The sequence below is a fragment of the Neopsephotus bourkii genome, unplaced genomic scaffold (assembly GCF_033783945.1).
Source record: "Neopsephotus bourkii isolate Nb327-2 ecotype Australia unplaced genomic scaffold, CSIRO-AGI_Nbou_v1 NB_196, whole genome shotgun sequence".
Classification (NCBI taxonomy): Eukaryota; Metazoa; Chordata; class Aves; order Psittaciformes; family Psittacidae; genus Neopsephotus; species Neopsephotus bourkii.
Genome location: NW_026900709.1, coordinates 13,471,483 through 13,492,021, shown reverse-complemented (window position 1 = coordinate 13,492,021; position 20,539 = coordinate 13,471,483). Strand labels below are relative to the sequence as shown.

Sequence of the window (20,539 nt, the reverse complement as noted above, 5' to 3'; positions counted from 1 at the left end):
GGGACTACGTCAATGTTAAGAAAATGAGAAATATGGGTTGGAATCGGCTTTTGGATGTGATCATATCAGCTCAGAAAGGCTGTACGAAGTCCCATAACCTACTGAAAATCAAACCAGGAGGCACTAATTCATCTGTTTGTTACCCCAAAGACTTTTTCTCGGCCAAAAGGTTTCTCAGAGTGACCTTTACATTATTTATTCCAATTACATGCTTGTCTTTCTTCTAAATTTCCTTACTGTTATCTTGTTTTTCTCAGACACAGATAATAATGGCCATCATGCAATATCCCATGAAACAGCTCTGTCTGCACGTACTTGTTTGAGATGGTTTAATGTTCAAACTCTGTCTGCTATTTTTCCCATTAAAATGCTTAGCCAATACTACAAGTTATTCACAAAATTCACAAATATAAATTGATTTAAAGAATGTCCAAAAAAGATTTCTAACTCATGTCAGAAGCTAAAGGCGAATTCAACAAGGGCAGCTAGAGAGAAATGTGCGAAGTGTAGTAAAAACTGGCATACACTTTCTGTCTGCTTACCAACATGGTTTTAAAGGGAGATCGAGGAGCTACAGGTGAAAAGGGGAAAAAAGGAGAAAAAGGTGATGTGGGTGACCCTGGATTATCTGGAGAACCTGTGAGTAACTCAAGTTTATCATGTCTGTTTTCTTAAACTGATTAGAAGTGAAGCTGTGGTTTGTGTGCTTGCCATATAACTGCATACAATCTGAAATATTTCATGAACTGAAAGCATAAAAATTGTTTAAAGCATAGAAAAGACATTTCCATGCTGAATACCACATTTCCCAGATAAATATCCCATTTCCCACATCTTGAGAAAGACGTGGTCTCTTTCTTAAGGCAGTGAAAGACAATTTCCATGTTTTAAGACAAAACTATGCAATTCTATTCCATGTCTATCAAGTAACTGTAGCTTGGACTTTCCATCAAAGCTGAAGAACAGATGAAGGGAAGCAAAATAGTAACTTCTGCTGAAGGGCAGGTCCCCAAAAGCTGGAAAGCAAAATGAGGTGCCCGTCTGTTATGACATTTGCATATTATTAAGCAGGGATACATAAACACCATTGCCATTCTTGCCCTGACACTGGCGCTATTAGACTCACATACACTGAAGCAGAACTCTGATCATTCATACCTCGTTTCAGACAAGTCTACAGTAATACCTCCTTTCTTGAGAAAGGAAACAAACACAACATGGCAGACATGAAAGCTTTGCACAGATTATCCGTTTCTAATGTGAACTGACAAACAATGATCCAGTGGAAGATTGAGGTCATCCAATTCCCATGAAAACCTCACCACCTTAGGAGGTTGTAGATATTGCACACACAAGGTAATACCACAAGAACATGATTCTTCTAGCCAAAGTTCTTATTGGCCAAGTATTGTTCTAATAATGGTATTGATGAAGTCATATTCTGAATTACAGTGTTACTAACTAATTGCAATAGCTTAATTAACAATCACTGTTGCAGGGCAAAACTGGACCAAAGGGAGAGCAAGGCCTAACAGTAAGCAAATTCCATTCTTTAAATCCCATTACAGCAAGATATAAACAATAGACAATACTTTCAGATTAAATGTATCCTATGTTAATTATTTTGGAAAGAGCTTTCTGACTTGAAGTCATTTCAGTAATAATATAGAAATAAGCCATGCAAATGTTTCTGACTTTTTTTCTCAGCTGCTTTATGCTGAAATGCAGTTTAAAATTCCTGATGATGTTAGGTGTTTTTCTATTATGTGTTCTTTTACAGTTAGTGATAGATGACCCAGGTGAGCACCTGTTGCAAGAAATATTAATTTTTTTTTAAGTATTTGAGAGTCTAAAGAGCAAAGATCTTCAAACCTGTCATGGTCTATCACGCTAAAAACTCAGTTACATTTCTGCTAAGCCTGAACTGCACCAGACCCAAATTCAGTGAAGCATGTCAGTGAGTCTAAAAATACTACTGAAGTTTATGATGGAAGCTGAGCAGCAGTAGCAAAAGGTTGCATTTGAAATACTGACTCAATGCCAAATGAGACCCATCATGCATTTAAAAAAATATAACAAATGATTGTTCTAATAATGAGAAACACTTTGTCTGCACATCACAGAAGCTATCACTTCTCTGAACAGACAGCTCTGGTGGCAGCAGCTTTTTTTTTTTGTGCTGTTGAAAGCTGGGTGATGCAGTGGGCCAGATACAGCAGGGTTCATAAATCCCAGTTCCATTCTATGTTGCACTCTCTTTGATATGCCAGCTCACTATGAGCAATATGCTTCCTGAAACTGGGTCTATTTCTCCACTCCCAACACATTTAAAGGCAAATCTATATTATTCAGATGCTAAAATATGAATAGGTACTGACTTTAAGTTTTAACAAGAACAAAATCATCACAAAACATTGTTTACAGTAACGGTAGTTAATTGTTTTACATAGAGGTATTACTAAGATGTCAAATTAATGATTCTCATATGCCATATAAAATAGTTCATTGTAAATTGTGGGACTCATGCCAAGCTTGGAAGGTCAGGTTTGAAAGTTAAACAGTCAGATTTATTTTTAAAGTCCCTGTAGAATGCGGGTATTTATTATAAACAAAATCTTTGGTAGTGTCAATATTACAGCTATTTTGAAAGATGTAAATTGTAAAATACCTTACATTTTTCATATCCAGAGAGAAGATATAATTAAATTAATTAAAGAGATATGCGGTAAGTACTCAGGAAATTCTTAATTGCAGATTCTATTTCTTTTTTTCTCTGTTACATTTACATTCTTCTCCTTTCCAAAAGGATCCCAAGTCCAGTCATCATGATCTGGTTTTTTTATTTTTCCTTTGCAGGTTGCGGTATTAAATGCAAGGAAATTCCTATGGAGCTTGTACTTGTGATTGACAGCTCTGAGAGTGTGGGACCAGAAAATTTTGAGATTATCAAAGACTTTGTAACTGCTTTAGTAGACAGAGTAACAGTAGGCAGAAATGCTACCAGAATTGGCCTGGTGTTATACAGTTTAGAAGTTCGGCTAGAATTTGGTCTCAGCAAGTATACAACTCAACAGGATGTTAAGCAAGCAATTAGAAAAATGCAGTACATGGGAGAAGGCACTTACACAGGAACTGCTATCCGTAAAGCAACCCAGGAAGGATTTTTTGGTGCTCGAACAGGAGTGAGAAAAGTAGCGATTGTGCTAACGGATGGCCAAGCAGACAAAAGAGAAGCTGTAAAACTAGATATTGTTGTTCGAGAGGCTCACGCAGCAAACATCGAAATGTATGCAATAGGAATTGTAAATACTTCAGATCCAACACAGGCTGAGTTTGTGCGTGAACTAAATCTGATTGCTTCAGATCCAGACAGAGAACACATGTATCTCATTGATGACTTCAATACCCTTCCAGGTGTGTTCATTGCAGTTTTATTCTGCTTTGTATCTGATGCTTCTCAAAACAGGGCAGGGTGAGGGGAATCATTATCTTTGGGGACATGTTATGTTTTGATAATGATCAGGATTAGTTACAAGGTGCAAAGTAATAGGAACCTAGAGAAACAAATTCTCTCCTTTTGAGGAGTTACACTAAAGGGCGATGATACATCACGCCAATAAGGGGATTTCATCTACAGTGTAAGAAAACATCTGCATAAACTAACTTTCTAAAGCAGAATAAGTGCACTATAAATCTTATGGACTGGAAACCAGAATAAAACCCACTGGAGTCAATTCTACTTAATCACTTCTACTGGGAAATAACCTGTTTTCATTGGGTTATTCACATGAGTAAGGCAAGTAGTTATTTTCCCACTACCAACTAGTAGTTGTTACTAAGCTCAGATGAATCCCTTTAGGTAAGTTCATTGTATTTTGTACCATATAGAGGACTTACATGCTGGTCAATTTGCGCCATATAAAAGCCACAGTCCAGAGAATATGGAATAATCTTAGATGCATATAAATAATCCAAAGGAATACTGGATTACATGTGTATTATTTACACATATAAATAATCCAAATTCCACAAAGTACATTGCATTTCTCAGTACAATGAGGTTTTTACTTCTTTTTTTTTTTTTTAACAGCTCTGGAATCCAAATTAGTCAACCAATTTTGTGAAGATGAACATGGTACCTTAATATACAACCGTAATGGAAATGGTGCAAGCCTAAGTGGACAATCTTTCCATTCAGTATCTTCTTTACAGTACATACTTCAGAACAACAATGTTAATAGACAGTCACTTTCAGCACAGACACCTGGAATATCTACAGTAGAAAGTCCTCTGAGTCCTGCTGATCTTCCTCAACCATTAGCTCCGGTATGAAAACTCAGCTTTAATAGACAAAAGTTTTACTGATATTTGTACATATCCTTCTCTGTTGCCTGATGTAATATGTAACTTTCCTTCTACTTTTCTACAAGACAGGTATTATAACAGCTTCCTTAACTTGGTATGCTCGGAACTGTTTGTCCCATGTAAGAGTTCTGATGTTGCATGCAGGCAGTTGTCTAATGGCTATAATTTATTCCTGATACTGTTACAAGGATTATTACTCCTGTGTTTAATGCAGTAATATTGGTGCCACAGTGTGAAACATAACATTATTAAAATGCAATTACACTGTAATAACTAAGTCTAAGAATATTAATTAAACTCAATTGCAGTCTATAAGTTTATAAATAAAATTCTGTAAAGGTCAACTAAAAATCATATACCCCAGGTTTAGGATTGACAATTCTCCTGGTAAACCAGCCAGGTGAGGTTAAAATCCTGATTCTCAACACTGAAATCAGGGCAGGAAAAACATTAGAAAACTTTTAAATGGTGAAGGGCTTGTTTGTTTTGAGACATTTCACAATATCTGAAAAGCAAAGAAAATTAAATGCTTATTTCAGACCAAAGTACCTCCTGTAGTAGTGTACGAAGCCTATGAAGAGGAACAAGAGGAGGAGCAACAATCATCCTTGCAGACAGTGGACACTGGAGGTACTTTTATCATCATTCATTTCTTCATTTTTGGCTAGTCAAAAATCAACGTCTCATTCTGTTTCTTCTCGCCTGCAGCTGTGGTACCATTATTGCCATCTAAACCATCATCATCAGATAAAGTGATGACATCATCCCTTTCAACCACAGGGCTCATACCAAGAACAGGTTATAGAACATAACTAGTTTTTCATTTTATTGCCTTTTCTCCTGATACTAACTTTTCCTAAAGCTTTAAATCAGAGTAATTTTGTTCCACGCTTTTAAGACTTCATGAGGCCAATCTGTGGAAGAGAATCCGTCTCAGCATTTTATACAGATCTAGTTACAGTTTTTGTCTTCCCAAATTCCAGATCCCACAGCTCCACTTAGAGTAGAAACAAGGTCAACCTGAGACAGAGCTCAGATGACATGAAAAAAAAAAAAAGAGACCATAGTGCTAACTAACTGAGGTGGGCCAGGGAGCAGGTAATTTGTCAGCTAAGAAGGGGCAGTCTATGGAGATGGGAGGCTTCATTAAAGACAGAGGAGACAATAATTTCAGAGTTGAACAGGAAGAATAGATTTCTCATTCACAGGAGGAGCAGGAAAAAATGGCGTTTAGTCATTTGAAGGGAATTATAGTAATTAGCTCACTGCTCAAAGGATTATTTTCATATGAAATGTCTAAATGTATTGTGTTCATCATTTGGGGGATTCATACCAGTTCCAGTAATAGTATATTATGATGGGAGCAACAGAAGAGAGCAATAGAAACATATTCCCGTTTCATGGGAACATGGGCATGACTATTATTCTGTCTCTGGCAATAACTTTTATTTTTAATAAGTGGTGTCAAGATACTAGATTCCAATGCAAATTTGATGTCACAATATTAAATTTGAAGGAAAAGTGTTTTCTGTCTCATGGAATTATTAAAGTGAGTGAGACTAGATTAGGATCACAGTCCTCTAGTGCCTACCTGTAGGAATCATTAGACCAACAAACTTTACATTCAAACTTAACTAAGTATCTACATAATTACTATCATTGTATAAGTAGCACAGCCATCAACAACTAGCACAAAATGAAGAATAAACTTTTATATTCTTCTCACTATACTAATGCCTCTTCCTCTACACCATAAAGAGAACTAATGTACTGAAGCAATGTACTGCAGAAGGATGATGGTCATAGTTGTGGTTTGAAAATAGCAGATGCAACAAGATTACAGCTCTTCTGCTTACAATTCTGGGTTGGTCACAAGACTGGTAGCTTATAATTAGATTTCAAAAATCAGATTTCAAAACTATAAGATTCATATTGTTTGATCTTCTTGTATGTAGAACTACAATACTATTATTTTTGGAGTTACTAGAACCATGCCAGTAAAGAAATGGTTTACTTGACCTACTAAGATGCACTTTTAACTTGCCTCCAATGCTAACATCTTTAGAAGCAAAAGTGAATCTCAAACTGCTATATACATTAGCAGAAAAAATAAATCAGAGTTTGAAAGTTAAAATCTATGTAATACAATTTGACTCTTACACACTGAATTTTTTCTGTTCCTTTTTTCCTTTATTTCAGACATGGACCTCAGGTGCAAGTTGAGGCTGGATCAAGGGCCGTGCCGTGTTTATATCATAAAATGGTACTATGATAAACAAGCCAATGCTTGTGCTCAGTTTTGGTATGGTGGCTGTGATGGAAATGGAAACCGCTTTGAGAGTGAAGAAGAATGTAGAGAGGCGTGTGTATTTTTTGCTGGAGGTAGGAATTTATCTCTACATTAACAAAGCACAAGTTAAAGATATTGATTGTTTGGGTTTCTTATGAAGTATCCAGCATGGTATGTAAAAACAAACACACTGACTTAAAGAATATTAACATTCTGAAGGCATATGCTCACTGATTAAAAAAAAATGTGTACCTGTGCAAGATCACTTTAACTCCTTTTGCATATATCATACAATGTAGTCCTTATGGAACAAAATAGCAATTTTTCATCAGTATCAGGAGTACAAAATTTCCTTTTTATTTAGATATAGTAAGGCCAGTATAGTATTCGTTGTAGTAATTACCCTTCTTTTACCTAGATCTTTAAATACTACCATTGTATAATCACTAACTATACTTCATTTAAAATTATATATATATGGCTTTTGAAAGCAATACTTGGTCATTAAAATGATGTAATTTATTTTCTATTACAGGCATCTGATGTTTGGCATGGATACTGCAATGAAGATTTCACTTTTTTAAAGCACAAGTGTTCCCATAAATCCTATTTTAATACTTCAAGCATAAATTACCAATTTCCAAATTATTTGCAAAGTACTACTCAGAACATACAGCAAATATAAATACAGCAAATGCATCAACTTGTGGCCTGTGTGCTCTATGAGTCACAAGACAGGGAGGTGGCTCAGCAGCCCACCTTTCCCAACCACATCATAGTTACATTTAGTGCTTTTTTCTGTAAACTTTCCTCAGTTTCTGTTAGCTAGCAAGATACAGGACAAACGCAGTTAAAGCACATCCACTGATTTATATGAGTGATTGTAACAATAACTGGCATCACTAAATTAGGTTAGTTCATGTCTAAAGTGGTCATTGATGCATTTCTTTTCTGAAAGCCAAGTCAAAATTTTAAATGCATTTTAATATTTTCATCTTTCTAAAAAAACTCTTAAATTTTTGTTCAAAACATTGAAACACATCATAGAGTGTATTCTTTATTGCCCATCACTGACATACTGCTTTTTACCTTTATGTCTGCCAGTATATGATGTATTTCCTTTTACTTGACTTGTATACTTAAAAGCTTATTTCTAATAAAACATTTCTAGGTTTACTGCCATGACAGAGTATGGGTAATGGTACTTTTACAGGACTAAAAGCTTCTCTCACAGCTAAATTACACCTACTGTGTAATGTGCTCCTGATTAGGTGATTGGTTTTCTGACACAGCCCTTAACAAGACTGAATATCTCAGGCACTCCTGCATATGAAACCTGACAATCTCTTTTGATTGAGTTTGGGTTTTTTTTTCCTGAACACATAGCAAGCTCAGCATATCAGCAACAAAAGATGGAATGTGACCTCAAGCCAAAGATCCACTACCCTTCCTACTTCAAGACCCTCAGCAGTGAGCCTGCCTAGATATGGCAACACACTGCCTTCCACATGGGCAGAGGGAGAGGTGAAGGGATGGCCAGCACCTACAATGTTTTCTACTTCATGAAGTTTGCATCAACTTCCAGGTGGGTTTCAATGGGTTCCTCACCAATTCAGGGACCAGCTCTAGGGAACAACCTGCCCAACATCGAGTTTTTTCCTGTGATTCGTACTTAATTTTTAATCGGTAGGATACTGCCAATAAAATTCAGCTAGATACAATTTTCAAGTTATTTCGAACTAAAAATACATCACATTTAGTAAAAAACAAAACAAACAAACAAACCAACAAAGCCCACAAACAAAAAACCTCACCAAGAACCAAACACACGACTTAAAGCTGCAATTTACTAAGTGAAGATTTCACAGGTTTCAGGTTTCCTAACTGTACAGGGAATTGGTGCAACAAACCTCCACGGCAATACAGGTGTTCCCTTGTACCAGGCAAAGCTAAGACTAGAGGAAAAGCTGGAACTACTGTATGGGATGTTCCAACGACTCAGAGCATTCCACTTTCCTTCACAGAACGTTCGCAAACGCCAAGGGGCACTTGGCGCTGCCGGGGCTGTACCTCCACGCCGCCGGGCAGCCCGCAGGCACGACGGCCAGCTCAAGGAATACCCCAAACTGTACGGTGACAGAAACCATTCCCATTTGCCGCCACCGGCAGCCGCTACCTCAGATCAGCGCGGGGCGGGGCGAGGGCGGGCGGGAGAGAGGGCTTCCTCCCCGCGTGCAGCACCGCAGCCAATCCCGATCGCTGAGGGAGCGCGATACACCCCCCCTGTTGCCAGGACGACGCGCGGACTCGGCGGAAGGAGAGCTGTGTCGCTGCTCCCCGCCGCGGTTGTCAGCCATGAGCGCGGTGCTGGACGTGCTGTGGGAGGACAGAGATGTCCGCTTCGACATCTCCCCGCAGTGAGTGCCGTTACACTGCTCTCCCCTTGCAGCGGGGCTCCGGGGCTAGCCCGGTAGCTGTCAGCAGCCTGAGCGCCGTCTCTCCAAGGCCTAAGCGCGACCGCCATTAGTGGCGCGGTGTATGCTGGGATCCTTCCCAGTGCGGCGACGCGGAGGGGGATCTGTGATATTCTGTGAGGGCGGGAAAAGGGTTGTGTGGCTCCTGGGGCTTAGGCGGGTTGAATGGGGAGCTCTTGCTATTTGGAATGTGGTCACCGTTTCCAATCTATAAAAGGAAAGGGAAAATAATAAGGGTTGGATACTGGAGGACTGAGGGAAGGGCGTTCTGTTCCTAGCGTTAGCTGGCGCTGAAACAAACTTAAAAGTCAGTGCCTGAGGGCATGGTTCCAGTCGCTGGTAGCAGGGCTCGGTGTCGCTGCCGTGGTGTCGGCAGCCTGAGCGCACGGAAGCGGACAGTGGCTGTGCAGTCTGTGAGCGGCCAGAGCTGAAGGGCTGTCACATCCCTGTGGCAGCTGTGTTCTGGTTTCAGCTGAAATAGCGTTAATTTTCTTCGCAGTAGCAGGTACAGTGCTGTGGTTTGGTTTTAGTATGAGACACCGTGCTTCCTCACTCCTGGGGGCCTTGACCTCTCATGAGCTGTGAGCTTTGTCTGAGACATAAAATTTACGCTCTGGTTTCTGTGGCAAAACCCTGCATAGCTTTTGTAATACGGAGCTACAAATTAGCAGCTGGCTGATGATTTTGTGGGTGGAGGCTGAAAGTGTGCTATCACACTTCATCTTGCTCCTACTCGTTTGACCATACTGAGAATACTCTTTGACCTCTAGACATGCTGCCTACAGGATTTTTAGAAACATAAAATTGTGTCTTGGACGTTTAAGAAGTTGTGTCGTTATTTTCTTGTAGAATTGTCATGTAGACAGAGCCTGCTTCCATATTTAATGCTGATGTTGCTATTCTTGCTACCTCCCGTCTAATGTCTTGTGTGCTATTCTAGTGATGTATTATTGAGTCCATACTTTGTGTCTTGGTCCTGATCTTCAGTAGTTTTACAGTCTCTCATAGAATTCCGCTCCTGATAATGTATTTTATTTCTGTCATGCCAATCCACTGAAGAGATTTGGCTGCTTTACACCATACAGTTAAAATACAGCAAAATTTCACATGTACTTAAGTATTTAAGTAGTTAGACAAGTTAATTAAAGCAGAATAAAACAAACCAAAAAAATAAAAAAAACCACATACAACACAAACAAAAAACCGAAAACCAACCAGCCAAAAAAACCACACACAAAAAAAAACAAACCATACACTTTCTGGATATTTCCTTTGCTGGCATCTGTTCTTTCTCAAGACTAACTCCATTCTTTATGGCCTAAAAGTACAGCAAGGGGCAACAAACTATCCATTAAAAAAAGATGTGAATGCAACTTTTTTGATTTTCCCTCCTATTTTCACATATGTTATATTCTCAATTTTGGGGTATAGTTTGCTTGATCACACTTGCCACATAATTACTTATTTACTGTTATAATTGAATGATGTTGGTATTAATATTCTTCATATGCCAGATGTCGTGATACCAATTTCAGGTATAAAATGTTGATTTGTGTGTGTGTATGTATGTATTTTTCATTGTACATAGGATGCACTAAGCAGAAAAAGGAGGAAGAAGAGCAAACTGGGAAAATAGAAATGGCCTTTTAGATCATAAATCTAATCTGTTTTTCATTAGGGGTTCTTTTTCTTCCTTTTTCTTTTAGACAAATGAAAATGAGACCTGGAGAGGTCCTTATAGACTGCTTAGAGTCTGTTGAAGATACCAAAGGAAACAATGGAGACAGAGGTAACTGCATACTCAGGGAAATTGTAAACTTTCTAATACTTAATGTGTATAAGTTCTTAAAAGCCCTGTCTGGTTTCCACTGAACTCAGTAGCAATGGTCTGTTGCAAGTAATAAGTCCGACCTTTTTCACAGATCTGTCTCCCCTTAGAGTATTTTCAAATGGGATCTCTTGTTCAAAGTTACAGGAAGGTGATAATATTGTCTCAGAATTTGTTTAGAATTGAAAGCCTTGTAAATATAATCCATTTATAAACATTGTGGTAATCTTTTGCTGTAATCCTGTTCAATACTTAGGGTTTTTATAACCTAGTTTAAACTGAATCAGTAAGGAATATATATATTTAGTGTGCAAGGGCATGAAGCTGCCAGCGAGCTGAGATGACCCTTCCTGGGGTTGGATGGGTTGCTGTACAGGGTATAGAAGTGAAGAAATTTGCATGTGACATAGAGGGGTGAGAGTATTTATGAAGACAGCTGTGACAGTTAACTCACTGCCTTCCCCTTCTCCTCCGCAGAGCAGTTGCGTCTCTGCAATTTTACCATAGGCAGGCGGATGTGAAATCAGTAACTGTTCTTGGTTTGGTTTTGAGGAATGCTGGTATATATGAGAGGTTGTTCCATCTATTCCTAGGTGGATTTTCTCTCTGAGCATTCAAGACAAAAAAGCGTGATTTTTCTGCTGGGATGTCCTGTGCTTTTGTTTTTTTCCCTATCAAGGGCAAGGAATATTCTGGTGTTTCAAGTCTAGAGGTAATGTACTGCAGAATGGAACATTTAATTGAATTGAAATTCCTCAGATTAAAAATACTTACACTCCTTATTTCCAGGTAGACTGCTTGTGACAAATTTGCGGATTATTTGGCGCTCGCTGTCATTGCCCAGAGTCAATCTCTGTAAGTATCATCTCCTGTTAAACAACTGCAAAGTTTTTGTTTCCTTTGTAGTGGCATACTGGCCTTTCACAACTGTACTGATTACAGTATAGAATAGTAAGGTGTAGTTCTGTTGCTCTGTGAAGTGTGAAATAAACTGTTACTAATGAATCAATCTAGGAACTGTTATAATAATTCGTAGCAAAATATTAATATTCAATGTTAGTTTCTCAAAATAGAAGTTGAAGAGTACTTTAGGCATGTTTTTCATTTGGCGTAAATGGGGTTATTTTTTCTCAAAAGAAAGAAAAGTTTGAGATTCTTTACATCTTAGTTGTACTTCTTGTTGCACCTGTCTACTACTCACATTCAATATTGTCCTACAGTTTTTATTCCCCACGAATACCTGCATTTCCAGATTTACTGTTGTAAGCTCTGAACAAGCTTCTAATTTTAATGGTATGAGTAGCTAACAGGGCTAAATTAAATATTAAATTAAATATTTAGTATAATTTGCCCTTACTTTGTGCCCAAATTATTTTAAGTGCTCAGTTCCCAATAGCCAGGCAATACTGAAAATCTGTATTCTGTTCATAACCCAAAGTGGTTGTGGAACGTCCTTCTGTGGAAATATTCAAAACTCAGTCAGACAGTACCCTGAGCAGCCAGACAGAGTTGGTCCTGATTTGACAAAAGCATTGGACCATATAACCTTGTACAAAAAGGACGAGGTCTTTTCCAACTTAGATTAGCCTTTGATTTTGTGGTGAGGGCCCAGACCATTAATCACACTGTAATTCTCACAAATAGCATCCAAAGCTGTGCTACAAAATTCAATATTGTGCTTTGTTATTTTGACTTATTTTTTCTTGTTCTCAAAACTGCTTTTTTTTTTTTTTTCCCCCTCCTTTAACTTTTAGCTGTTGGTTACAATTGCATTATAAATATAACTACAAGAACTGCCAACTCAGTAAGTTTCAAAAAATACTTCTTAAAATAATAAAGCTGTAATTCATTGTCTATACCTATTGCAGTGTATTTCAATAATAATCTGAAAATTTACTTGCAAGAACAGTAATAGAATAATAATGGAAGTTTAGTTTAAAAGTTGAGAGTGTACATTTTTATGGGAGTGTGGGTTTAGTCAGCTTCCCAAGGCAGTAAAACTGGTGTAATCACAGTGGTGATTTCTTCTCCCCTTTAGGTAAGTCAAGCGCGTTGGTTCATTGTGTCTAAATTTAACAAAAGTCTAGATTGGCACTAATTTTGTGCAAGAAAGCTCTTCAGTACATAGACTGAATTTCATACAACTGTGAAGCAAAGAAGGGGAGATTATGTAGGTTCCCCTGGGCAACTACATAGTAACAAACACAAAAATACTCTTTCAGTCGCAATACTGCAATTATATAGCAGGCAGGCTTTATAATTCTGCTGTTGATGGAATTGCTTCTTTCTCAAAAAAAAACCCCTAGTTCAGTTGAAGACAGCAGCAGAGCAGTGGTAGAATCAGGATTACATATTCAGATAGACTATTTAGAAAAATAATTTATATAATATGTCAAGATTATTTATGTCAAGTACAGTCAAGCTACTATATTGTCAAAACGCTAAATTTCATCTCTCCCTTACAGAAATTACGAGGGCAGACAGAAGCTCTGTATATATTGACTAAATGTAACAATACCCGGTTTGAGTTCATATTTACCAATGTTGTCCCTGGGAGTCCCAGGCTCTTCACTTCAGTTATTGCTGTGCACAGGTAGCATACTTAAAATAGTGTTTGTTCATTTATAAAATTCAATGAATTAAATACGTGGGATTACTGCTGCTGATGGACCAAGTATATAACACCATATGTTAATATACAATTATTTATTTAACATTCAGAAAACTTTCCCAACAGAGTAGAACACAATCTCTAGAAGGAAGGGAGAGAATGATCACGTATTCTAGTAGGTAATTGTGCATAATGAAAATTAATGTCGATTAATACCAGTCGTTGATCACAGTTTATACACTTTGTGTGTATAAACTATTGGAACAAATAAAACCACAAAAGAGCTAATTTCAGTGTGCATTTTCTACCTGTATTCTCTGTCTATAATAATTTACTGTAATTTTGGGCCACTTAATGTCCCCCCCCCCCCAAAAAAAAAAAAAAAGTTGTATCCTGGTCAAAACTCTGATTGATGACAAAACAGTGGATGTTTCCCACCTAAAGATAAGTCATCTGGATGAGTTGGTGCATAAAACATTACCATAGATTTATATTTAAGAGCTGAGGAAAACAGGTGTATATATATTGGTTGGTTGTGACTTAAGCAGCAGTGAAAAAGTAATTCTTCTATAACGTGGGACCCAGAAGACTTATTCTTTGCAATGGAGGCTGGGAGATTGCAGTCTTAAGGAAAAGAAAGAAATAGTATGCACATGAGGAGTACAGCAGATCAAAACAGATGCCAAAAAATACCTTTTACATTTAAAGATAACTTCACTAAGGAAAAGTAAAATGTAATGTTTTACATTGATGAAGTTTCAATAGTACTCTTTTTATGCAACATGGTGATAAAAAAAGTTGAAAATATACAGCATTTCATATTGGTGCTGAAACAAACAGTGAAGATAATAGAAAATGCTTAAATGGTGACCTGTATTTTTTATTTTTTGCAGAGCTTATGAAACTTCTAAAATGTATCGTGATCTGAAGCTGAGAAGTGCGTTGATTCAAAACAAGCAACTGAGATTACTACCACAAGAACAAATATATGATAAAATCAATGGAGTCTGGAATTTGTCAAGTGACCAGGTATAGTGAAAAAATGAGACTATGTTGACTATAGCAACATTAAAATGTTTTGGCTTTCAGTGTTTTGGTTTTGTAACCTCAGAGGAATTACCCTTAATTCAGTTCATCAGCTGATGCGCGTGGGGAAGCTGATCCCATATATTTGTTACTCAGTACAACAAAGTCTCTTTTGGCAACGTGAAGTCTACATGACATTGCTAATATGTAAGGAACTAGATACCCAGTTCCTACTAAAAAGATATATTTATCTTTTTAAAGCTCTGTATCATCCTGAAGGACAATCATGTTGTTTCCAAAGTGCTCCTCTGAATATCTGTAAATTTACATGCAGCTTTGACTCAATGTAAGACTATATTGTCTTTTGATTACTGGAAATTGAAAACATTGGAATAGGAATCTATGTCTTAAAATATGGAAAAATAAAGACTAATAAGGAAAAAATAGAACACATTTAAATTGTTTTACAGGGCATTAGTTGCAAGTATTTCCCAGAGCCATGAAACAAAATGGGAGCTGTTATTTCTGCCTGGGCAATTTTAGTCCAGAATGGAAATAAGACCCATCCTAACAAGCTAAAAAGTTCTTTCCTCTACGTTCCCTTGGCACACATCTCCACAATTGCCTAAGTTTAACCCACATGCCGTTGTACTTACGCTATACACCAATTCCAGATCTGTACAGTTAAGAACACGCTCAGACGCTTCATGTACTCCCATGAGGTCTGCTATGCTGTGATTTGATCCTGCTTAGTTGCAGTAGTGGGTGCTCCCATCTATTTTCACCACTTGGGCACTGTATCATTTAAAGATTGGCTCTTGTTCCCTTACAATCAACAGAAGCATTTTTACTGGTTTTGGTGTGAAATAATCAGGCTTTTATTGAATTAAATATGAAGCCGTGTCTCACTTATGTTTGAATGGATAACAGTTATCATTGTATTTGGAACAAAAATTTAACATGTCTTTTCTTTAATAGGGGAATTTGGGAACATTTTTTATTACTAACGTGAGAATAGTTTGGCATGCAAATATGAACGACAGCTTTAATGTCAGCATACCATATCTACAAATCGTAAGTGTCTTAACTATTTTCAAAATGAACTGGCATAAGTTCAAGTATTCAGTTAAAACTCCCAGGTGACCAAAATTAATATTTCATATCCCACAGTCAGGGAGGAATTTATTCTTACCAGCATCAACCAAAGGATAGGGTTTGTTTGTTTAGATTTTTTTTTTGGGGGGGCTGGGGGCACAGTGTAGGGGTTTTTGTGTTTGTGTTTTTTTGTTGTTGGGTTATTTTTGTTGTTTGGTTGGGGTTTGGGTTAGGTTGGGTTTTTCCTATCCAGATTAACTGGGAGCATTCACTGGCAGGTACAGATGTTGAAAATGGCTTGCATTTCCAATTTTCAAACTATTTAGGGTGATTCTTCATGCCACCTATGTACACTGGGATTAATGATCTGTGAACCTGATGTTCAGAAATGAACTGTTACCACTCCTGATAAAGACACTCTTCCCTGAGATTCAGATTTGTAATGATAAATGGGAGGGAATGCTGGGAGCCAAGCTTTCAGAACCAGTAATTATAATAAGTAGTGTTTAAAAAAGAAAAGAAAAAGATAAAGCACATTTTTATCAAGTAATTCCAAAATCTTTAACAAAACATTTTTACCTCTTTACCATTAGCGTTCAATAAAAATAAGAGACTCAAAGTTTGGCTTGGCACTTGTGATAGAGAGTTCTCAGCAGGTAAGAACTGTTCAACAGCCTTTTTTTTTCATTGATTACATTTTCATATATAATAGTTGCCTAGTTCCAAAATGTTACAGGGCTACTTTTAAGGTACTTAGTATTCTTCCTCTGGGGCCTTTTGAACACAGCTTTTGAAAAGCCCTCTGCACTGCTTAAAATGTCTGTGTGTTTTGGTCGATATGGCTGTAGTGAGTTAGAGTTTCTCTAAGCAAAGCAGCAATAAGTCAGCATGACTGGCTAAGTAAAATAACTCATAATAATAGTGTTAAACAGTATTTTCTGTCAGATTATTTTTGGGATCTAATTACTTCTATACTTAATCAAGACCACTATTTTTATTCTTTTTCACTTCTGTATGTGTTTTGCTCTAAGAAACAAAATTACTTTTCTTCAGTTTGGCCTTAATCAGAAATGGTTTTAATGGTAGGATTTATTTTTAAAGTTCAACTAACTTTATGTACTTTATCTGAAAGCTTTTTTAATAACAACATCAAGCTCTAACAGACTAAACGTTTGCATTGAGTGGCTAGGAATAAATCACTTAGTATCACTTCTGAATTAGTATCACTTCTGAATTTCTCCCACCCGTTTGCTTTTGAGTTTCTGTGCAAAAAGTTTATTGCCCATTTTTATAATGGAGAAAAAAGTAAATGTAGGCTTTTTTGGTGTTTTTTTTTCTCTGTTATGTAGAGTGGAGGATATGTACTTGGTTTTAAAATAGACCCTGTGGAGAAACTACAGGAAGCAGTGAAAGAAATTAATTCACTTCACAGAGTTTATTCTGCTAACCCTATATTTGGAGTGGATTATGAAATGGAAGAAAAGGTACTCTACTACTTAAATTAAATACATTATTGTGTTAACAGCAGTAATAAAAATGTATTAAACATACTAGATACGTGGATTTCCCTGCCCATGGCTTGGGGGGTTGGAATTAGATGATATTAAGGTCATTTCCAAACCACACCATTCTATGATTTACTTACTTCAGTGTTTTAATTTGCAGCCTCAACTTCTTGAAGATCTAACTGTGGAGCAGGTTCAAGATGATGTGGAAATAGAAGCTGATGAGCATACAGATGCATTTGTGGTAAGTTGTGGTAAAATACTTCTTGTTTGGTTATTCAAGTGTAAAGCTGTAATCCTCTTTTAAAGATAAGCTACAACCAAACTTTCTATATTTAAAACACATCTACACACCTTTTATTCAAAATGCTAATCACTGCAGGTATTTATTCTGTGTATGGATTTTTTAACTTAAGAACAACCTATTATTCAATATAATTAGTCGTAGGTATTTAAAGTATAGTTGTGTGTAGTTTCTCAACACATTAAGATCAGGAATAACTTGAAAACTAGCAGTATAATATAATATAATCAAATACATTAAATTAAAAGAAGTCTTCCTTCTCTTGGAGCAGATTAATAGAAGGTGTTATCTATATGCTAAACATTCATCTAAAATTCAAACTTTTTGATTGAAAGATTTTTAGAAAGCGACAATTTTGGGTCACTCCTGACAACCTTTCTGCTCCTAACGATACCAGTTTAGCAAACTGTATTCCTGTTTGTCTCCAGTGTTTAAGGAAAGGTTACTTCTAAATAAATGAGATTACTTAATGCCCTTCTTTCGAGGAATTTCCAAATTTACTCTGCAATCTAGTAACACCTGACTACATGACTGAGACTTGATAGCCTGAAGAGTTTGAGACTTAATTTCCACTCACACAGAATGGGAAGGATTGTACCTCTTTCCCAGATTCTATCTGAGAGTAGAAAAATTTGGTTAATTGTGCAATTACTCTGTGTTTGTTTCTTAGATTGAATATGATGGTAACTGAAATTTGATGCTTAAGTTAGGGTTTGAAATTGAATAGTAGATGCTGCTGCACTGAGGCAAGAAATGCTAGGATGCTGTCAGTTTGTATTAACATTTTATTCCCTTTATTTTTCAGTGTAACAAACATAATATGGGTATTTTACCATTTTAAAATCTTTGTTTGTTATGATGGAAACCTCAAAGATTGGTATTTAATGAAAAACAACATAACCACCAACTCCTGTTAGAACTCTCTATTTCAACATAGAAAAAACCCTGTTCTTACACAGACTGGTTTGTTGAAGACAGCTTAGCAAATACAGTTTTAACCCCAAGGAATTATTAGCAGATTTGGCTTTAGACTTTTTTTCCCAACATTTTGAGGGGTTTTTTTTACCTTTCTTTTGCAGGCTTACTTTGCTGATGAAAACAAGGTAAGAACAGCTTCTTTCATACTATCAAATTCATGTCCTTAAAATAGGATAATAAAATTAAATAGTACCTTCTGCTTTATTTTCTCTCATACCTCTTACCTGCGTTCCAAAAAGCAACATGATGGGGAGCCTGTTTTTTCAGAAGAACTAGGACTCGCAATAGAGAAGCTGAAGGATGGATTCACACTCCAGGGACTCTGGGAAGTAATACCCTGATTCAGATTGTCACATATTTGTTTCTTAAGCAAGGAAAGACTCTCGGTTCTTACTGGGCTTGTGAGAGATAATTTAGAAAATTTGTAGAAGATAATTTAGAAATACCCAAGTAACAGATAAAGAACATGCCAAAGAGAGGGCAAATATTGGATAGCATGCCCTCAGGATATGTGATAAAGGACAGATTATTCAAAACCCTTATATGTGTAAAAGTGTTGTATTTATTATGCTGTGTAAAGAGCTGAAAGACTACCAGTATCTAATGTAAGAAGGGGCAGGGCCCCAGCTGCTGGGGGAGGCCGTGCCCCCTGCAGACACTCACACATTCCACAAGCCTCAGAAGTCCCACCCTTCCTCTGGTCCCACAGCGTAAGGCCCCAAGAAGTCCCTCCTCTCTGTCAGGCTGTGAGGACCTGGAACTCCCCATTTTATTTCCACTGCCATTATGTAAAATGTCATATGCCACATTTTCACTCTGCTTTTGATTGGCTGACTGTGCGTTTTGACACACTCATACCCAGGTATTTTCAGGCTTGTGACTGACAGGACCAGCCATCCCATCCTGCTTCCCCCAGAAGGTGGTCAGAGGAAGAACTGCCTTCCCCTAACAACACAGGGTCCACTATGGTGTTTCAGCCACCATTTTATGGCAGGTAGCCACTATTTATTTATTTATTTTTATTTTACAACTCTGTGACACCTGTGTTTATATACTGCCCTGCAATGGGCTGCCAGGACCAGCCAACACTAGTCATTTTACCTGCAAGTATGTTGGAAAAGGAAGACTCCTCTTCCTCATGCATGAAGACCACCATTAGAGATAGGGCAGTGTGTGGTTTATAGTTTGATGCTCAATTTAAAGTAGTCACTTATTTCTATACAGTGACCTATTTTTCCGTAATGATTACATCTAAATCAGAGGTCCATAACTTGTTAAATGTTGTGCAACACAGCAATATTATCATATGTGAAACATTTTGTATCTAGGCATATCGGTTGTGTCACTGCAGCTGTGCTGTTACGGATAACTTTAACAAAAAGCAGTACTGTTCCAAATACTAGTTTTGATGTCTCATAATCTTGTTAAATGTTCAGCACATAAGCACATATCATTCCAGATACTTGCTTAATCGTATTCCAGATATCTTCATACAGTTCTTTCTTTTTGATGTTTTGTTTAGTGTTTGGGGTTTTTGTTGTTTTTTTATTTTCCTAGAGCTCTTTTTAAAGGAATGATCTGGAAAAAAGTGCACACACAAATAGCTTCTGTGTCTGAGTCATTAGACCTTTCTGATGTTATGTATTAGAGAGAAATGAGTCATTTATTGTTTGAAGGAAGATGCAGCTGTTACGTTTTCTAGTGAGATAAGACCTCTACGCTATTTTCTGTAAGTGGAAAAAGTCAAATGAGCCCTGCTCTCAGCTGTTGTTTTAGCAGCTGACTGTTAATAGTAAAGTAACTGTGGTGTGAATGTAATTGTGGCGTTTGTCAAAAGTCTCTCAAGGTGTGTATTTTAGTGAAATACTGCCTATGTTGAAAAGCAATCACTATTTCAATAAACACTGATAATGTTATACCCCGCTGTAGATCCTGCATTCAAACAGTTGCGTTTTGATCCTGTTTCTATTACTTTTAATGACCATTTTACCATATGAGTAAAAAGCAATCATTGTATGGGCAAAACACAGCCCTTCACCAAGGTACAGTAAAACAGCTTAAAT

General features: G+C 37.1%; 2 protein-coding genes across 5 annotated transcripts in view; both read left to right on the top strand.

Moving 5' to 3' along the window:
- COL28A1 (collagen type XXVIII alpha 1 chain) overlaps positions 1 to 7,526 on the top strand; it is a 31,976-nt gene extending 24,450 nt beyond the window's left edge. Inside the window, exons 28-35 of the mRNA XM_061343089.1 lie at positions 559 to 639; positions 1,499 to 1,534; positions 2,689 to 2,725; positions 2,857 to 3,414; positions 4,091 to 4,326; positions 4,905 to 4,995; positions 5,074 to 5,163; positions 6,565 to 7,526. Of these exons, the coding sequence (XP_061199073.1) occupies positions 559 to 639; positions 1,499 to 1,534; positions 2,689 to 2,725; positions 2,857 to 3,414; positions 4,091 to 4,326; positions 4,905 to 4,995; positions 5,074 to 5,163; positions 6,565 to 6,770 (1,335 nt within the window). The 3' untranslated portion in view covers positions 6,771 to 7,526. The remainder of the gene's footprint in view (positions 1 to 558; positions 640 to 1,498; positions 1,535 to 2,688; positions 2,726 to 2,856; positions 3,415 to 4,090; positions 4,327 to 4,904; positions 4,996 to 5,073; positions 5,164 to 6,564) is intronic.
- A 1,338-nt stretch (positions 7,527 to 8,864) lies between these two features.
- Positions 8,865 to 20,404, top strand: BBS5 (Bardet-Biedl syndrome 5). Of its 4 annotated transcripts, none has more exons than XM_061343057.1 (12): positions 8,865 to 9,072; positions 10,836 to 10,918; positions 11,747 to 11,812; positions 12,712 to 12,761; positions 13,423 to 13,550; positions 14,462 to 14,597; positions 15,573 to 15,668; positions 16,283 to 16,345; positions 17,039 to 17,173; positions 17,355 to 17,438; positions 18,578 to 18,601; positions 18,716 to 20,404. In XM_061343057.1, the coding sequence occupies exons 1-12, from the start codon at positions 9,011 to 9,013 to the stop codon at positions 18,815 to 18,817; spliced, it is 1,029 nt and encodes a 342-aa protein (XP_061199041.1). In that variant the 5' UTR covers positions 8,865 to 9,010; the 3' UTR covers positions 18,818 to 20,404. The 4 variants fall into 4 exon arrangements, with proteins under 4 accessions (XP_061199041.1, XP_061199066.1, XP_061199049.1 ...); XM_061343065.1 differs by lacking the exon at positions 8,865 to 9,072 and adding an exon at positions 9,204 to 9,262; XM_061343073.1 differs by lacking the exon at positions 8,865 to 9,072 and adding an exon at positions 9,275 to 9,634.
- Positions 20,405 to 20,539: the final 135 nt, after the last annotated feature.

What these genes read in the sequence shown, in the direction of transcription:
- BBS5 (XM_061343057.1), top strand. Translation starts at nt 9,011, where the DNA reads ATGAGCGCGGTGCTGGACGTGCTGTGGGAGGACAGAGATGTCCGCTTC. An exon ending in AGGAAACAATGGAGACAGAG is followed by an intron (nt 10,919 to 11,746) that starts GTAACTGCATAC and finishes CCTTATTTCCAG; the next exon opens with GTAGACTGCTTGTGACAAAT. An exon ending in GCATACCATATCTACAAATC is followed by an intron (nt 15,669 to 16,282) that starts GTAAGTGTCTTA and finishes CTTTACCATTAG; the next exon opens with CGTTCAATAAAAATAAGAGA.